The 15,384-nt window shown below is 35.0% G+C and overlaps 1 protein-coding gene across 2 annotated transcripts in view; it reads right to left on the bottom strand.

Moving 5' to 3' along the window:
* The window catches only part of LOC129262013 (WD repeat-containing protein 19-like), a 31,969-nt gene that overhangs the window by 13,107 nt on the left and 3,478 nt on the right, over positions 1-15,384 (bottom strand). Inside the window, exons 2-11 of one of the 2 annotated variants that reach the window (XM_064100353.1) lie at positions 13,898-14,055; positions 12,926-13,150; positions 12,205-12,337; positions 11,587-11,667; positions 11,303-11,415; positions 10,113-10,286; positions 8,775-9,018; positions 5,901-6,015; positions 4,866-4,901; positions 2,086-2,192 (exon numbers count right to left, since the gene is read on the bottom strand). In XM_064100353.1, coding sequence (XP_063956423.1) covers positions 2,086-2,192; positions 4,866-4,901; positions 5,901-6,015; positions 8,775-9,018; positions 10,113-10,286; positions 11,303-11,415; positions 11,587-11,667; positions 12,205-12,337; positions 12,926-13,150; positions 13,898-14,055 — 1,386 coding nt within the window. The remainder of the gene's footprint in view (positions 1-2,085; positions 2,193-4,865; positions 4,902-5,900; positions 6,016-8,774; positions 9,019-10,112; positions 10,287-11,302; positions 11,416-11,586; positions 11,668-12,204; positions 12,338-12,925; positions 13,151-13,897; positions 14,056-15,384) is intronic. The other variant, XM_064100354.1, reaches the window with a different exon arrangement.

Raw genomic sequence — 15,384 nt, 5'->3', positions numbered from 1 at the left:
TGGCAATGACACTCCTGGGGCCTGTTTCATAGAGAGGTACAACTATCACAACTTTGTCTTTAATATGGCAACTACCATTATAATATGGCGCAACATCCAATTATAATTGTGGTTTCCATGGTAGTTGCCATAATGTTAAAGCACTTTTGAAATGGGCCCCTGGACATGAAGAATACTGACAAAAGAAAGTTGATGGTGAAATAAAAAGAATACATTTATCTTCAAGAAAGTTTTTGCCGCCCCATGCATTTTTTTTTGGTTTATATATTTATATATCGTTTTATTTTTTTCTGTAATAAATTCATGAGCATCACTTTTATTTTCAACAACAAATATAATGTAGAGTGCTGATTGTTCACAGATAGACCTCGAGCAATCAGTCATTAACAAGCAAACAGCTAGGAGAAGAAGAACCTAAAATTTAATTGGAGCTGAACTAATCTCAAAGTAAAGATGTCGACAAAATGAAGTCCAGTGTTGCTCTGATTTATTGGGCCAGACCTCACTTGGCATTGATTTTAAAGATCAGTCCACCCCAACGAAAAAGTTGATTTAAATAAAAAAAGAAATATCCAACAAGCATAACACTGAAAATATCAAAGTCCGATGTAAAATAAGAAAGTTATGATATTTTAAAGTTTCGCTTGATAAAAAAAAAAAAAAGTTATATACACATCCTGATCGGTATGCAAATTAGGAGACTGATGACGTCATCCCTTCACTATTTATTTTGTATTTTATTATATGAAATGTAATTTTCTTCTCATTGTCAAGAGAAACAACAATCAATTCCTCCCTGAACATATAGAATTAGCATTGGTTCAGTCAAGTTGGTCCTTGTCAAATAAATGAAAAATTGTATTTTTCAAACAATTAAAAAAAAAGAAATAGTGAGGGACATCATGAACCGTCTATTTGCATGTCACTGAGGTGTGCATATCACTCTATTGTGAAAATAAGCGAACTTTAAAAGGTCATAACTTTCTTATTTTACATCCGATTATGCATGAAATTTTTCAGTATTATGCTATAGTTTGACTTTTTTTCTTCTATTTATTCAAATCAACAGTTTTCTTGGGTGGATTTGACATTTAAACAAATAATATACCGTATTCGAATATGTTCAGAAATAGTTTCGTATAATAAATTTGACTAATAGAAAAAGTGAGAATAGAAGAATCCAGAAAAGTGGAAGAACTAAGGGTGAAAAGTGAACCAATGAGCATGAGGTAGGATGATATGAATGAAGAAGAATGTTCTGAATATAAATGAGAAGACAATATAAACATGTGGAGTTGGAATGGCAATAGAATGTGATGTATAAACTAAGGAATGAGATATAACAGGTGACAATGGCAGAGAATGGAAAAAGAAGTATAAAAAAAAGGGTAAGATAAAAAGATTAATCATGACAAAATTCAACATTTAAATAAAACGATCCATTCCCGTATAGACGAGTGAATAAAAGAAAGAATATTGTGTCTGTCCAATGAGCAGTCCGTCAGATTGATTGAGGCTTCTTGGTGGAATTCAAGACAAGATTAATTTATACATAGATACACGAAAACCCTTAAAATGACTTCTTGCCACGCCTGAAGCAGGCTTCTTTGCCTTGGGTTTTCCTGGGTACATCGGACGGTTTTTGCCTGCCGGACGGCATCCGAACACGGCTTTATTGCCGTGCCGTGGGGCAGTGGAAACTGGAAAACGGCACGATGTGCCGTATGCCGTGCCGGAATGCCGTGCACGGTCGCCGTGCCGGATGCGGTGTAAACGGGCCTTAAGATGGCTCAACGCCCAATCACAATCAAGGTTTCCATTTAAAATGCAAAGTTACCATCATGATTGTAACTAATGTGAATGACCAACACACAGGAAAACTTGGTGGGCAGCTACATGTAAATAGATATTGGAATTGATGACATGTCCTTGATTAAAATTCAAATTGATAAAACATCAATAACTATCAGTTTCATATTTTTTTTCAGGAATGCACTGTATACAGACAGACTGATAAACAGACACAAAATGATGACCATACAGAAAAATAATTGATGAACGAATGAAATGTAAATTGATTCTTACCAGATGCAATTGGACCTTATTCTCAAATGAGACAGCGGCATAGTCAGAGTTCAAGGACATGCTGTTTATTGTACCCAGATATTCGTGATCCTTTAATTTCTCCGGCCCTAGGATAATTAAAAGATAAAAACAGATTACAGCAGATATCATACCTAATTTTACATGTAATACAACTTACCAGATGATGGCACGTTCTGTACTTGTGATGTGATGTAATACATGCTCTTCCTATTGTCCAATATGCAAAAATAGTACCTGAATATCAAAAAAGTAGGACTTTGAACAACAGATGGTACTACTGTATTCGACAAAATAGTTAAGGGCTTTCTCAGTGACTTATTGGACTTTGAAACAGAGGGTCGTGGGTTCGAATCCCAGCCATAGCGTAATTTCCTTTGGCAAGAAATTTATCCACATTGTGCTGCACTCGACCCAGGTGAGGTGAATGGGTACCCAGTAGGAAGAAATTCCTTGAATGCTCAAGCGCCCGATCAAGGTAGCCGTGCTAAAGCCAGGGTAATAATAATAGCAGGGCCCGCTGGGAGAACAGTTTTCGGAACTGAAGTGGCTACCCTGGGTAAATATGCCATTGTTATTATTATTATCATTATAAATATCGGGGCTCAGATCAACAAATTTACAGTTCAAAAAGGCAGCTTACAGTCGGAATGTGAGTGGGAGGCGGGTTCTGATGAAGTTTTGATGAAATTTTGATGACAGAAGCTATATAAGATGGTTATAATAGTGAAGCGTCGGTCGAGGTGTTAGAAGATGGGAATGATTCAATAATTTATTACAATAACAGTCTGTAAGAAATTATATACATTGAATTTCATGCGATTCACGTCATTTGTGTGCCTAACAATCCCTTAGCAATGGTAAGTCCATTGCATGGTAGGCCTATAGACTGTAGCAGTCAGGTGGTCAGCCTATATAAGGCAATACCATTGAATCACCAACCTTTTTGTACATCCAACTTCCATCTTTACTTCATGTCATGAACTGCTCAATCCAACAAAATTTCCTTTTTCATTAACTTCAAAACACAGGACGAATCACTTCAAGAACATCCCACATATAAGGAGTCAGACATAGAATTGTCCTACATAGGAAAACTGGGAATCAGGCATAGGCTCCTATCCGATGTCATGCACAGGGCACAGTTGGAGCCCCCCCCCCCCCCCTGTCCCTTCCTAAGTGAAGAAGACACTCTGAACAGAAAGCCGACTAAGATGTTCAGGAAAAGAAAAAATAGTAACCAAAGGCTCAAAGGGTGAAAGCAGAGAGAGAGAGAGAGATTTTGGGAAAGACAGGAGTTGGGAACTCAGGAAGGATCAAGAAGCCCATGTGTAATGCTTTCTGAATCCATACTTCTTCAAATAAACTTTTTGTTTATTTTGTTGGAGCTTTTGTTGCAGTGGTCTCAAATTTTAGGGAACAAAGATAATGTACATGTCTGATGTGAAACTCATTACAATCAATATGCAGCAGAAAACTCTCCCATACACATTTTGTGAAAAATGAAAACTCATCCTAAATGTCCCCCTAAAAAATTGAAGTTAACACTGTTCTCCCAAACACAACACCCACCAAATGCTCCTGTGATCAGTAAATACCCACTTGGTCTACTAGCAGTTGGTCTAATTACCATTTGGTCCAACCAATACCTGGTCTAAGTGTCATTTAGTCTAAAGCCCAGATGGTTCCATTTCTACTTGTCTTATTATTACTTTGTACTTCGTCAAATGAAAATTTAGTTCGTAAGAAGCTCATCTACATGTACTTATAGACTGCTGTTAGACCACGAGGATATTAGACAAAACATAGAACTGGTATTAAACTGGAAATAAGACAAAATGGTAAATGGTCTAAATAGCAACTGGACAAAACAGTCAGAAGTGTTTTTTGGCAAATGAACAAGACCAAGACCAATTGGGAAGAGACCAAATGGAAAGTAGACAAAGTGAGTGTTGACCAAGTACCGTTTTACTATAAATACCACACCTTCAAAAAAACTTCATAGACATTTCATCCCTCACTCCAAAATGATAACCATTCTAAACTTTCCATATACTTCACCATTTTATAAAAGCCTATGAAATCATGATGATATATGATTGGCTAAGATGTCTTTATTAGCCAGTGGTATAAGAGGTTGCTCTTTTGAGATATTCTGATTTAAAATGAGTCAATAAGCCCCCATTCCACTATAATACATTTTTTTTTGGTATGGTTTATAGTTACATTAATTCTATCTATTACTATTTTGTATGGTTTATAATTATGTTAATTCTACATGTATCTATAGTTGTGTTAAAAATGTAATCTTAATTTGTAAAGCGCTATGATGAAAATGTGAATTTAGCGTTTCTTAAATACAAGTACTATCATTATTATCACTAATACTATTATTCTCATTAATAAAATATGCAAATGGATCATTCTCAAATTATGATCATTTTCTTAGTAGTAGTTCTTTTCTTCTTTTTTTTTTTTGGGGGGGGGTCATTGTAGTAATAATTTGTTTCTATATTTTTTGCTCATAAAACTTTTGGAAGAAAAAGTGAACCCAATCCCTAGTTAATCGTGGATCCGCTTCTGCAGTATAGGTTAGCAAATATATTCTGTATGATATTCAGATGTATTACGATAATATCAGGATAGTACAATTTGGGAAGCGTGGTCAGTATAGATGCTTTATGGTATAGGTGTAAAAATACATGTATGAATGGGGATGTACATGGAAAGGTGAAAAAACAATTATCATTTGTATAACTTACACCATCCTGTCTGCATGGACTGTATGCTGTAATAATCTAAAATATTGCCAGAATTCTCTGATTAGTACAAGTTTACTGCATTGAAGGTGATTCAAGGTTGGTACACAGAGATCCTTACTGTGCGATCAAGTCCACTATTTGGTTGTTAAGCCCTGGCGCACACTATGCGATTCCTTGCGATCCCAATTTCAAAGAAATTGTAATACTATTTGATACGGACATTCCAACCAATAAAATCTTACCAATCAGAGTATTATAGTGGTAGGACTACTGAAATCGAAATTCAGTCTAGTTCGAGCTTCCCTGTAGGAATAATTCAAACAAATTCAAACCCAAATCGTACTAATGATGTCATCATCGGCAGCGACTTGAAGCCAATTCGGACTTTATTCTGATCACAGGGCTTGCAGCAAAGTAAAATTATGATTTTATTATTCCTAACGTTATGCGGAACTTAAAATGAAATAATCGTACTTCTTGGAACTTTCATATTTAATGCAAAATACTATTTATCAAAAAATCGTGCGGCATTGGATCGCATAGTGTGAGCTGGGCTTTAAAGGACCCTTGCAATAGAAGTTCTAGGTGATTCCTACAGATGCACAGTGCTGAATGAAACTCATTTCTTGTTTTTATTTGAAGTATCCTAATGTGTTTCATAGATTTTTCAATTATTTTTGAAAGAATATTTTTCAATTTGCTATACACAAAAAACACCATTAAGAACTTGAGCTAGACACTTTCTCAAAGAAAGTTCTGTATAACATTCCCTCATTGAAAAGATATCAATACTCATTTAAAAACTATTTTAGGACACATGAACAATAATTATTTAATATGCACATTCATCTTTTTCATTCCTGGAAATAATGAAGTAAATGATTTCAGGAATAGGTTAACAATCAAATAACAAATATTGTGCATTAATTTTTTCCAATATACTGTACTTTAATCAAGGCCACAAAATTAGACAAATAATTTGCTCAGAAAAATAAAGTAACACTGATTTTATGAGAGTTAAATGTGAGAACTTACCTTTGTCACTGAGTACATAAAACCATGCTCTGTTGTTCATCCCCGCAGCCAAATGGTACGGTCCAAGGGCAACAAATGTCGGCTCTACTTCGATAGCAATGGGTATAGCAGGCTCCTGTTGTACGGTAAAGTTTAACAATATCTTTCACATCGAAACTTATTCTCTAAATGACTACATAACTTTAATGGCCCTAGTTCACAAAGGTGGTTTCAATTGTACCATGGTACAAAACCGTGGACTACGCAGATTTTTTTCATTGCATACACTGTCAAATTAGTCCACGGTTTGTACTACATGTAAGGTACAAATGAAACCAATTTATGTCGGCGTCATAAAAGCAGCGCCTATAATCTCATTCTGCTCTGCAGGCGAGATAATGATAAGCAAAAAAAAATAGATGCTAATTGTTTTGCCACTTTACTGTTAACGTCATTGGTAAAGAAAAAAAAGGTGATCACAGGAATAAGACTAAAACAAAAGAATCATTTGATATAATTCAGATTGGAGAGAATCAACAAGAGTTGTGACAATGAGAATGAGTCCAAAACATTCACAAAATAAGCTACACAGAAATAGGTAAAAATGCTTAGAAAAACTTAACAAAAAAAAGTTGAGATGAAAAAATGAATATAATAGCTTTAGTATTTTTCCCTGGTTTCAATATTGCCATAATGTTGTTACCATGGCAATGCAGGGCCAGAAACATTTTTGAATATTCGTTTTGCTTGTCTTTACTCCAAGACCAATTAACAACATATTCAATTTATCTGTAACATAAAACAAACATCCATCCACAAGCATGCCACTTTCATCTATCAAATAATAACTACATATGCATTCCGATGAAACAAATAAAAACAAAAAAAATAAATGAATTGCAAATTAAATTTGCAAAGCGTAGCAGGCAGCATGCTACATAAACCTGAGTAAATTCAGAAAAAATATTTTTATGTGGCGAGTATAAAATTCTAAAAGGAAATGTAAAATTAAGTGAAGGAAAAGAAAATTTCTATGAATAAAAAAAAGGGTAAAAAAAAACATTGAAAGAGCGGTCATATGAAAGAAAAAGCAAAAAGATTATAGTTTTATTTAAGCAATAGAAATAAAATTGGGCACAAAATATGTAGAAATTTATACTCTTAATGTATTTTCATGATATTTAGTGCTCCACATCCTACATTGAAGGTTGCACGAGAGTAAGACCCCCCCCCCATTATTTGAAAGAATCATTAAAAAATCAATCAATAGAATATCTTATATACATGTAAGTGTTTCCTTAACTCCAAAATAAATAGAAATTTAAACAAATCAAATGCAGGCCTAAAATGTTGGTAATTTTTAGAGGCAGGGTAACTTTTTAAAAGGGAACAACTCTATATTACGGCACAAATAGAAGAAAATGAAAAAAGGGCACAAAAATCTCAAAGCAACCAAGAGGGGCATTGAGGCTAATCATAAGGATATGCACAGCCATGGCGTTTGATTCAATTTCCCAAACACCATCAAGCAATAATAATGATAATGAAAAATAATAACATAATAATAAAATAATGAAAATAATAATAATGATAAGAATATTTAAAATAATATTCATAATTGTAATAATAAAAATAAAAAAAATTAGAATAATAATAACAATAATAAAAACAATAATATTAATAATCATAAATAATAATATTGAAAATAAATTGGACCTATATCGTGCTCTGTAGACTAGTCAAGGCTTTTTTCAAGAAATGCTATAGGAAATTAAGAAGAATTGACCAGAAATCATAAATCTAATAAATGAAAGTTGCTCGGGAAAGGATGTTGAATGGAAGAGAGAGAAAGGTACTTGCCTTCATGCGACCCACTCGTCTCTGATATGTTAAGGTTCACAAAAAAAGATATCAGTGAGAGTGATCGTGACGGGACCGTAACGATGGGTGCAAATGTGAATTACAAGTGAAATATCAAACAAGTACATGTACAATGCATCATTAAATCCCCTTTGAAAAATTGTTCACACCCACACACTTTGATTGCATCATGCATGTGGAGACAATTGTGTGTTTGTGTATGGCATTCATGGGTAAATGGGGACATTAGGGATGCAAGCAAATCTTACACAATTTTCTTATGTAGTTCAGCAATATCTACATTCGATTTGGAGCCATTTGGAGCCATTTGAGCTATAAAAATGGGGACCTTCCCCATATTAGGAGACATCCCCATTTTGATAGTAAAGTGTCACATTTCGTCCCCAGTTATCAAACACACACAAACGCTCTCAGACACATCATTTGAAACAGGCTTCATCCAATAACACACAGCCTATGATATTAATATGTTGATCAGTCAACATCTTAATGGGTCTACCTTTTTAATGAACGGCCACCTGGAGCAAGGATCTGGGAGAACATGCCACGCTCAGATAATGATGAACAAAAATTCTCTTTTGAAATGCAATTTTTAGGACCTAATTTTTGTGGTTATAATAACAAATTTTCAATTCACCTCCATTTGAAGCAAGCAAAAAACAACAACTCTTTTTGTGGTAGTAAAAAAGATAAACACTTTTCAATATTCAATTTGAGCAACTCTAGACAAAATATTTTGAGAAGTTTTATCTTAATGTGCATGTTAGACCTAAGTTGGACCCTTGAGGTACTCCAGTAATAACAATGAACTGAGTAGGTCATTGCTTTATGTTCTAAAGGATTGATGAAAGTGAAAAAATGTTGGACCTTACATGGACCCCTGAGGTACTCCACCTACGATTGGAATGAACTAGGTAGACCACTTTATATACAACTGAGAACATAATATTGGACCCAAGGACCCTTGCGGTACTCCACGAATGATGAAAAAGTATTGAGTAGTGTGACTCTCACCTGTTCAATAGGATTGACCACTGTGACCTCTAGTAGAGAGGTCAGATAGGCAAGCCTGGTACCATGGGCATCGCCAAGGATAGGCAGCTTGGTCAGATATACATGCATAAAACCTCTCTGGGTCCCAATGGCCAGTAGCTGACCGTCCTGTGTCCAATCGATCCCGGTTAGTCCCTTGGTCTCCTCTTCCAGGTTGATAATGGCATAGAGTTCCTTCAGGTCAGAGAGGTCATGGATCTTGATGCTGGGGTTTGTGAAAGTTAAAATTCATCATTCTTCATAAGATTGAATTGGGTTGGATTGGGGTACTTTATATCAAATATAAATTTCCACTGGCCATTATTCAAAATAAATTGAACGTCTATGATTGATATAACAACATGGTACTGTAAAGCAATTAAAGACATTCATACTAAATTTTCAAACTAATAATAATAATAACATGGTCCATTTATATAGCACAGTTACTATACATGTATGAATTGACCAATCATCACAATGAAATTCTATGTGTTTACAGATTACTATACCCATCATATCCCTATTTCAATTCAGGAAATCTATACTAAATTTTTATTGGCCCATTATTATATTGAAATCCAATGCTTTTCAAATCTATTGTATTGTCGTACCTCTAAAGCAATTCAGGCCATTAACTCTTAATGTGCCATTCACTGTAATCAGCGAGTGCCATTTTTTTCAAAGAGTCTATATTTAATTTTGTTATTAATAAAAAAAGGAATCACTCCTGAGAGTAATGTTAAACCTCTTGACCATATGGTATACTGAACAATGGAATCACTCATGCATGCAATGCACTCCTCAAAATGCAATAGGCATAACAATAGCTGTATGACCATTGCACTCCAGTGGATGCACAGATATGTGTTCTTGGCACGTTAAGGGTTAATGATACATTTTCAATGCCTCATACATATATTCTACAGTGAAAGGGAGAACAAGGGCAAAGGAATAGATAAGAACTTTGCTTCTAAAAAAAAGGCACCGACTTGTAACCCTAAATTTACACTTATTTGTATATCCACGTCACAAACATCTGCAGGTAGATCAGACTTCCAACATCTTATTAATCAACCACAAAAATCAGGAAATAATTCTTATCGAACTTGATAAGCAATTTGGGTCATAAGAGACAAGTTCTCAACTAAGTTATGTACAGTCATATGTAAAAGTCCTATTCACAACAATTTTGTGTCGCTGTCTTTCAATAATGTGTAGCAAATTGCGATGCCATGCCAGGAAAATTATTCTCTGGAAAAGTAATTAGAAACCAAACCATGAAATACAGAATGATATTGTGTGATTAAGTAGTCTTACCAATTATCGCCGCATGATGCCGCTTTATTGAGTGAAAGCGAGATAGCGATACCAGTCAAGGAGTCTTTATGGTCCCTGGCTTGGAATAGTTCCTGACCAATCTCCTTCATATGAGTTGAGATAACGATGAAATAACCGTTGGAGAACCCGAGCATGATGTAGCCATCTCCATACCTGTGTGTACGTAAATCAGATTTATAATTCATTCATTCATTGTGCATTAATAAATCAAAGTATCTCTTTTCATAATTCATTAATTTATAGTGAAATGCAAACATCTCCATACCTGTGCATACATAAATCATGGTATCCCACAAAAAAGGAAACCCTTTTTCTGAGATAGATTTCACAATTATTAAACACGTTTCTACTATGAACTTGATACTAATGGTAAGAGTGGAATCTCATCTTTAACTTGAAAACAACAGCATTATGACAGCAAATCATTCACGCATGGCATATAACAATCAATAAATATGGCGACCTATCAGAAACGATTTGCGCCGAAACTCACACGTTAATCTGAATCCACTCTCATTTCAGGGATCAGTTAGAAAAACTTAACAAATATAAAAGAAATGCTAATGAGCCAATCATCAAATACGCACGGTTGTCCTATCCCAAACCGATCTCTTCCAATTTTTCTGCGCAACCTGATTCTGACATTAAAATTTCAAACTCGTCTTGCTCATTAATGCGTGAAGTGTTCGTCACATATTAGGTATGAAAATGCAGAGGAATAATTGATTTGTATGATGATGAAAATGAATTATCATAACTAATTTGCCTTTGAAGAAAAAGATGTGGGAATCCCGGTTTCCTTTTTTCTGGGATGCACTAAATATTGTTCATAGTTCATAGCTTAGGCCTAAAATAAAACTTTTTGCCCGCATCTGACAAACTGCATTTTTTTATTTTTAAGCAGACCCAAAATATACAATGCAATCTTTTTGTAAAAAAAAGGTTGAGATTTGGAGGAAGAATCAGGTCAAATTTGTATTTAATGGCTTAAAATACCACTTAAGAATATGTTTTGATTGCATAAGGGAAACATCCCATGCATTTTCTTTGTGAGAACAGCAGCAAAGATATATAAGATTAAATGATCAAAACTACTAGCTAGAGTGTACCTAGATAGAAAGGGTCTAAAATAAAACAAATAATGTTTTTGAATCCATGTAAAGACTCACCATGTGTATGCAACCACTGAACCATATCTCTGCTGAAAGGCAAGCTCTATCGGATTGTCTCTGTCATCCAAGTTGTACAGGAATAATGTTTTCTTTCCAACGATGACGCTTATCTGAAAGGGATTCACAAAGCACGGTAGATATCAGTTCATTTTGAATACTTATTTTTAGGATGGAAACTTCCCTGCAGCAGTCAACATCTGTCTATCACTGAACACTTACCAAAGTGAGGCTTCAGTTTTGAACAAGGGGTTTTGATCATGTTAACATAAAGTACAACCTACCGTTGACTCTCCCGAAGATGTCCTCTCATCAACCTTCATCTCTGAGAACTGAATGTCGGATGGATCTAACCGCACTCCAGTCTGAAAACGAAACAAGAAAAACGTTTTCTGATTAATGGATTCAAGAAAACAATCTTAACATCACGTAGCTACACATAATGTTGAATGACAACTCTATGATAAAAACTATGATTCATAAAGGTTTTGCATGAGATTGAAGAGAAAGTTGAAATCAAGCATGGAGGGTAGACAGCTATATAATACCCGGGCCATTTCATAAAACTAACTGACAGTTATCATACAAATATTGAGACGTCTGCTATTTGTTAGCCAATCAAAACCAAGGAAATTTATCAGACGATTAATGTTGATGAAAGGCCATCGTGATACACAAGAATGTAAGACGAGCAGGATTGATTAAACATTAACAACAATGCAAAATAAAGAAAACAAGGTTTGAAGTCAATAAATTATTATTTCATAAATCTTATACTGAAAAAACATCTAATAAATGAAAATGTTATTTTTTTATGTAAAAATATTCATTTTGGAGATAAAAATGCTCATTTGCTGTTCTAAAGTTCGGCAGCTCTGAAACTATCGATCTTGTAAACTTGCCGTTGCTATGGTGTCACCATCTTCATTGCTAACTGTAATAGTTCTGTCCTCACTTCCCAACGCAAGAAGGTTCTGAGCACTCCATGCACCACAGATTATCTTCTTTGTGTGCTTGCCGAGGATGGGCACTTTCCTAAAATGTTCAAGAAAAATAAAAATTCACTCAAAAATAAGACGGACACACAAAAAAGACATTTTTCATTTAAAAAATTTGATGAACGTGTAATCAGTGCAGTTATTCTTTAGTCGAGTTAAAGAAATATAAAATAAAATTTATGTCGTCCATTAAAACAAAAGCTGTGTTCATTTATATTCACTAAGGTTTTCAGGCTCTAATTGAGAACTGTAATTCTGGTTTGAGATCCACAATGTCAAATCTAAAGTCACTCATGTTGACCTTGCACTTTTAATTCCTGCCCCCAAAATATTGATTATCTTGCCAGTGAAAATATCAAGTTCTTATTTCTAAATATAAAAGGTATGAAGTAATTAAGAGTTTTGGTTTGGTAAAATGTTCTAACTGATAAAGGAGCTCTGAAAAAGTGACGTTTACATGTAGATGTTTCGTATAAAACCTATGCTATATTCATTAAGTAGAGAATGTTATTCCTCTTATTAGATCCAGAGTATATATCACTATTCATTAATCAACATAACATAGCATAAAACCCCACACAGTTGATTTCAATCTTTTTCAAATTGTAAAAATGTAACAAAATACCTTGAAGTCTGATGATTGTAGATAAGAAGATTGCCCTTTGTTGTCCCGATGGCTAGCTGTGGGCCAGACTTTGACCAAAGCAAATAGGTCAATGAATCCTTGAAACCACTGTCGACCTGAGACTTGCGATGGCTGTTGGCGTCCCAGAGAAACACCACGCTGCTTTTGTCACATATCAGGGCTAAGGTGTCTCCATCTCTGTCCCACCCGATGCCTGTGCAGGATCTGATCAAGCCACGGAATGGATGAAAAGGTAGAAATAATCATTATCATTATTTAAAAAATACATAAACAATGATGATTATGAAAATAACAATAAAACTGTCATTTTTTTAAATTACAATGTTAAGAGACAATTCTTGAAATCCATACACAATTTAACAGAGGTTCATGTAAAAAAAAATGTTAGAGCAAAGGTGGTAACAAAGTTACTAAAATTCCCACTCTCTACAGTGGAAATAATACCAAAAGAAGACATACCATACTGTATAATAATTCTTGTATTACTACTATTAAAAGGAATGTCCTGGAAAAGCACATTATTTGTTTTTCCTTGACACGATTGACATTGCTGAAATAATTAAATTACCACAACCACAAATCTATGATGATAGGCATTGGACAGTTAATGAAATCTTATCATTTCGCATTTTTTGGTACAACATAACTGTGGTCTTGCAGGTAAATTTAACAATCATGAGGGACACTATTTGGATCACGGAAAATTGATACATGGGCACTCGGGCATTTTTCGACCCTGAAATGCTCAAAAGAGCCCTGGAAAACCCCATTCACTGCAAAGTTAAAGCTTATCCAATGTTGCACATTTACGCAGTAGGTTCTTTTTAAGAAGTAGGTCCCGAAAACAAACAAAAATATATATTCTTTTTTTGCCTGATTTGGATCGTTCCGTCTTGCCTTTCCCTCAAAGGGCAAGACCAAAAAGGGAGACTGTTGATGTACTTCACTCACCCGGGTAGGTTGATTTCATCTCTACGTTCACCATGACGATCGTAAATATGAACGTTGTGATCAGCGCCATAGGTGGCGAGGTAATTACCAAGAGTTGTTTGCCAACAGAACCTGACAGGACCCGGACCATGGGTCTTGTCTGACAGCTGAAACACTCTCTACAACACAAGATAATAAAAGGTTGGGAATTATTACATTCATCATCATGATTCAAAGCTAAAGCTACATTCAGCTATAGAGGGGAGAAATACATGGAAACTAGTGGCAATTTCAGCTCTGAAATACTCAAAAGAGACGTGAAAAAATACAGAAACTCATTCATTGCAATGTTAAAGCTTATTCAGTGTTGCAGATTTTGGCAGGAGGTTGTGTAAAGTAGCCCAAAAAAATGAAAAATGATTTTTACTTATTTCAGTTTTTTTTTGCCTGCATCATGGTGCTTTGGTTCTGATTCCTTTCTTTTAGTGAGAGGGTTGTGGGTTTGAATTGTATAAAAAAAAAACTAGGCCCCATGGCATTTTTTTTCAAGAGTTTTTCAATACACGTTTAGTGTTTAGTGTCAATTGCAGAATTTTGATTTTTTTTTTGTCAGTTTCAGTTTTTTTGTTATTTGCCAGAGTTTTTTTATGGCAAAAATTTTATGCAACAGGTCACAGGCATTAATTTTCTTCAGCAAGAAATTCAACCATATTAAGTCACACTCAACTGAGGTGAGATGAATGGGGATGTGAAAAAAAAAGTTTTTCATTTCTCTTTAAAATGGGCCTTTGAGTACAACTCTATAAAATTTAGTGATTGGATATCAGGAAGCTGCCTACTGAAAAGATTGCATCCTGAAATTCGCAACCCATTTTCATGCTTTATATGAAGTAATTTCAAAATTTTATAAACATAAAAAATACACAAATCGAATGAATTTTCATGTAAAATCACAAAAATCATCTTTAAAAAAACCTATTTGTGGTCATTCACATTCAGATGATTCTAAGTTAGGCTTTACTTCTCTCACCCTCCAACTCTCAATTGAACTCAACATATCTGCTATGAACACTACCTATCTTGCCCTTCTGGATGCAAATAAAGCCTTCGACTCGGTTTCTCATAGTGCCCTCTTCTCAAAAGACACACCAATTCCATCCTCTGTACAATCTACTTTGAACGCCCTCTACCAAGGTGCTTCAAGCCGTGTCACCTGGAAAGGTTCTGTCAGTTCCTTCATCCCACTAAACAAGGGTGTCAGACAAGGAGGAATACTCTCTCCCACGCTGTACAACGTATTCGTTGATGGCCTCATCAAGACTCTCCAGGACAAGGGGCTTGGCTGCACCTTCCAGAATAGACACGCAGGTGTAATAATCCTTGCTGATGATGTTGCCCTTCTTGCAAGTTCTCCCACTGAACTTCAGCAAATGCTGAATGTCACAGATGAATCCCTCCAAAAGTGCCATCCTCATCTTCAAGTCAAAGGGCAGCATCCACCCATCCTG

The sequence above is a fragment of the Lytechinus pictus genome, chromosome 5, assembly GCF_037042905.1.
Source record: "Lytechinus pictus isolate F3 Inbred chromosome 5, Lp3.0, whole genome shotgun sequence".
In the NCBI taxonomy this organism is placed as follows: Eukaryota; Metazoa; Echinodermata; class Echinoidea; order Temnopleuroida; family Toxopneustidae; genus Lytechinus; species Lytechinus pictus.
The sequence above is the reverse complement of the archived record's forward strand: the minus strand, read 5'-3'. Positions and strand labels throughout refer to the sequence as shown.